This window comes from Mizuhopecten yessoensis, unplaced genomic scaffold, assembly GCF_002113885.1.
Source record: "Mizuhopecten yessoensis strain PY_sf001 unplaced genomic scaffold, ASM211388v2 scaffold2589, whole genome shotgun sequence".
Lineage (NCBI taxonomy): Eukaryota > Metazoa > Mollusca > Bivalvia > Pectinida > Pectinidae > Mizuhopecten > Mizuhopecten yessoensis.
The window spans coordinates 123,715-127,921 of record NW_018404621.1 but is presented as its reverse complement, the minus strand read 5'-3'; the positions used below and the strand labels follow the sequence as shown (position 1 = coordinate 127,921).

Below are 4,207 nucleotides of genomic sequence, written 5' to 3'. Positions count from 1 at the left end.
TTGGGGTTTGATTTCATTATCCCAGGCCCTTAAATTGTTTCCACAGGTTTTTAGAATTGCCTTTATTTACTTCGATTTTATTTTCAGAATAATTGCTTTTAGCCTTTTTGACAAGTTTTTGAAGTTTATTACTGAGCTGGCAAAATTCTATATATATCAGGATTGTGACTCCCCTTGAAAATGTTAAGTTTATTAACGCCCTGCAGCTTTTGATGGATTTAGGTTTTTGAGTAAATTTTTAACACCTTATTAATCACGATGTCATTCAGGACCGCGTAGTCATTATGAGATTATGAGGCATATCAAATTCTTGCTGCATGCGATATATATTACTTGGTTTCGGGAAGACGGATTGAAATTGGTTATTTTAGATTTCAGCTTTATTTGCAAAAAAAAAATATGGAGAATCCGGGTATCGATCCCGGTACCTCTCACATGCTAAGCGAGCGCTCTACCACTTGAGCTAATCCCCCGATGCATCCGTAAGAGCAATTTTATATTATTAATCATAATAAGTGTCTTAGTGGTCAACTAAATGTTTGAATTACGATCACTGAATCAGAAAAGCTTGAAAGAACATGAAGGACGAAGAGCACGGAGTGGTTTGTTATTTTGTAAGTTCATCTGGTCCTTATGGCCAAAAGAATATGATATTTAGCGTGACGCTGTCTGAATTGGAAGCAGCGGGTGACTAAGTTCAAAGCTCTGAATACGAATAAGTCAAATACACATGGAGCAAAATAACAACACACAAACGTGTTAAAATATTGCGAATAAAGTAAGATAACACAGTAAACAATGTTGATATTCAAGCATTGAACCACAGGGGCTCGTTACAAATATCTGAAATACACATATGCTATACTGATATGGGTCACAAAACACATAAACATGTTTCTTACTCCTTTCATTATCCCAGGTCCTTAAATTGTTTCCACAGGTTTTTAGAATTACCTTTATTTTCTTCGATTTTATTAAACAGCAGTCAGTTTGCAATCACTTTACAACGAATGCAATCTCGTTGTGATCATCGTACAAAGCGATTTCGTGGGATATTTACCTGTAACATGCAAAATATTTTTTTGTCCAATTAACAGATTAATATGGATTGTGTAATATTGGCCAACATATCAACTATCATAAACACCATATGTATATATGAAGTCACTCAAAAAAATAAATAATGTTCTGTTTGTTTTCCTTCAGATTGTAATCAAGGACTGAAGGAGATGAGATATAGCTCAAAATTTGACAACTGAACAATACAACACAGAAAATGGCATCTAGCTTTGGAAAATTACTTAATGTTGCCCGTCTATCAAAACATAGTGCCGCATCATTCTCTCCATGTGCTTCAAAAGTTACCAGTACTCCAGGTTGTGTTAGGACATGGACATTGTTGGCCCAGCGTCCGCCATTACTGAAACATCAACCATTGGTATCCTGTTTTCAAGTGTCCTGTTGTAGCTCTTGGTCTCCAAGACATAAGCCCAAGGGTAACAAGAAAAACAATTCTGAACATGTAGACGAGGTTCCTGGGACAAGGTTTCGAGATGGACCAAACAAATATCAGCCAAAGTCACCATTCAAGATTAGTACCCCTAGGTCATATGGCTACCATGAGGACATATTCAGGGGAGGTAAGAAAGACCAGTACTATATTTCATCAGACACTTGAGACTTCCAAAGATGAGCTTTGATTTTTAACAGTTCAGTACTTATATTTACTATTTTTGGAATCTTTTCATCTCATAAAAAAAATCAATCATTTATTATTATTCCGCATTAAGTTCAAATAATGTATATTCTTGTTCAATGAATAGAAAAGACATTGCTCGGGTGGTATCGTACATAACAATTATGATGTCATATTAATGATGACATCAACAATTGGTCCATGGCATTCATAGTCAACTGAAACTACTGCTAGGTAATATGGCTGGCTACCAAGAAACTCAGATCAGGGGATGTGAGAAAAATAACTTAATACTCCCAGATCAATCATGGCTACCATGAAGATCTATTTTGAGGAAGTAAAATCAGACCTTCTAGGTCAAATTGCTACTATGACAGGGGACATAAGCAATAGCATCACTTCTAGGTTCTGTTGCTACTATGAAAATCAGTTCAGGGGACATAAGCAATAGCATCACTTCTAGGTTATGTTGCTACTATGAAAATCAGATCAGGGGACATAAGCAATAGCATCACTTCTAGGTTATGTTGCTACTATCAGGGGACATAAGCAATAGCATCACTTCTAGGTTATGTTGCTACAGCTGTATCACAAAACTCTTCTCAGAGGGGTAAGGAATTTTATAACTCCTAGGGGATATGTCTACCATGCTAACCTGTTCACTGGAGAAAATGTTGAAAGAATTATTGGTGTTGATTAAAAATATTATTTATTTGATATGAAAAGTTTGCAATACAACATTAATTTTCCTTAGAAATGAGAAAAAATGGTTACTTGTAGAAGCAAATATTATAACAAGTACTGGAATCAGTTTATAATTGTTTCACGGCTGGTTTGGGAACAGTCAAAACTGTTTCCCTGAGGTACTGAGGAAACCTGTTGGAGAAATGTTTCTCAAGGCTGCTACATTGTCACTGTAGTAACAATTCTCGAAATAATTTACATGGATATTTGTTTTGCAAGGAACAGTTCACATCGTCAGGGAAGTTGGGAACAATTAACTATTTCACCAGTACAATTTGAATTAAGTATAAGTTAAAAATCTGCTTTATTCCAGAAACCATTTATAAAGGAGAGCAGGGAGGCACTTTTTGTAGTCCCCACCCCTTGATTGATTTTCCTTAGGACCTTAAATGGTAACATTTATACTGAACGATTTATAAATATCTGGATATTCCGAATGTCCGTGACAAGTTAGTAAAGTCATAGTAAATACAATACCACACAAATAAACCAAGTTGAGGGTATGCAAAAATAATTCCTTTACAATTAAAACCCCCAGAGGACATTTCATGTGTGTTTCGCTTAGATAAAACTATAAAGCATGATAGCTGGCTTCCTTGACATCTGAACCTGTTCTCAACTGTACACTACACCTAAAGATTCGGTACATATGATCATCTTGAACACAATTGTAAAAGTAGAAAAACATGCACGGCTAGATCAGTGTTCTTACCCCAAACCCTCCAAACTCTATCAACTGAGTGACGTGGTTGCCGGCAACCCACCAAGTCCAGTTTCACTACACTCCTCCCTTCTTTTTTAAAGTTTTGCCCCCGAAGACAACACTATTTTCAACCCAGGGTTTGATATCCCCTTGCCAAGCATATACTTCACCCCTTACTTGAAACAAGGTTTGGTCACCTGCACCAAATGTAAAAGGAGCGGTTAAATGCAAAGCCAATCTAGTGTTTGACCCTCCGAAATCAAGTCTGGCGCCCTACCAATTGAGCTACCTGCTTGCTGACGATTGACCAATTCCAGGTCTACTACATTACATGTATCTCGATTCTGGTAAAACTGTCAATACACATAACTCCACTCCTTCTCTAGTTGTGTCCCCTGTAAACAGGTGTCACCTAATACCAAATAGTCATCCTGATGTAATTTCTAAAAATCGGCAGGGTTCTCCCCAGGCCATTTAGCTGATACGGCTCCGTATCAGCTTCATTTTGAAACCCCCCCTGCCGTATCAGCTTAATTGACCCGTATCACCTTAAACTGTGAACCGTATCTCCTTGTTATTTGTACTGAAGGTGGTCTTTTTACACAAGAAATTGACACTGATTAAATGACACGGCTGACCCAAGTCCAGCAATGACCCTACTGGTCAGTTGCACGATAGGCGTATTGCCACAGGGGGCCTGTAATTAGTGGGGAGGGGGACCGGACGACAAGCCAACAGGTGTCCGGCAATAAGCGTGCTCACTGGAGCCTAAAGCAATTATCACCTGATCCTTTTAACATGGTCAATAGGTGATTAATTGAGGTACCTGCTGTTGGATTAACAAAACAAACACTTATTACATCTATTATAAATTAATTTACTCCCATATGATTGCATTTGACAACGCTGAAATAGCGTGTGTATTCAGTTAGTGATGGTCGCCATCTTGGATTGTGTAAAGTACAAACCGGAAAGGGGAATGAAAATCCGGATTTGTCGTTTTTAATGAAGAAGAGCTCAAATAAAAATGCTGTTTTAATCTTTGATCACATTAACTGACAGCA

The 4,207-nt window shown here is 37.5% G+C and overlaps 1 protein-coding gene and 1 non-coding gene across 2 annotated transcripts in view; one reads left to right on the top strand and one right to left on the bottom strand.

Annotated features, from left to right (window-relative positions):
- Positions 1-400: 400 nt before the first annotated feature.
- Trnaa-agc lies at positions 401-473 on the bottom strand. The gene has a single exon. It is a non-coding gene; the product is annotated as a tRNA-Ala (tRNA).
- Positions 474-525: 52 nt separating this feature from the next.
- The window catches only part of LOC110446141 (39S ribosomal protein L51, mitochondrial-like), a 7,375-nt gene continuing 3,693 nt past the window's right edge, over positions 526-4,207 (top strand). Inside the window, exons 1-2 of the mRNA XM_021491137.1 lie at positions 526-614; positions 1,207-1,640. Of these exons, the coding sequence (XP_021346812.1) occupies positions 1,277-1,640 (364 nt within the window). The 5' untranslated portion in view covers positions 526-614; positions 1,207-1,276. The remainder of the gene's footprint in view (positions 615-1,206; positions 1,641-4,207) is intronic.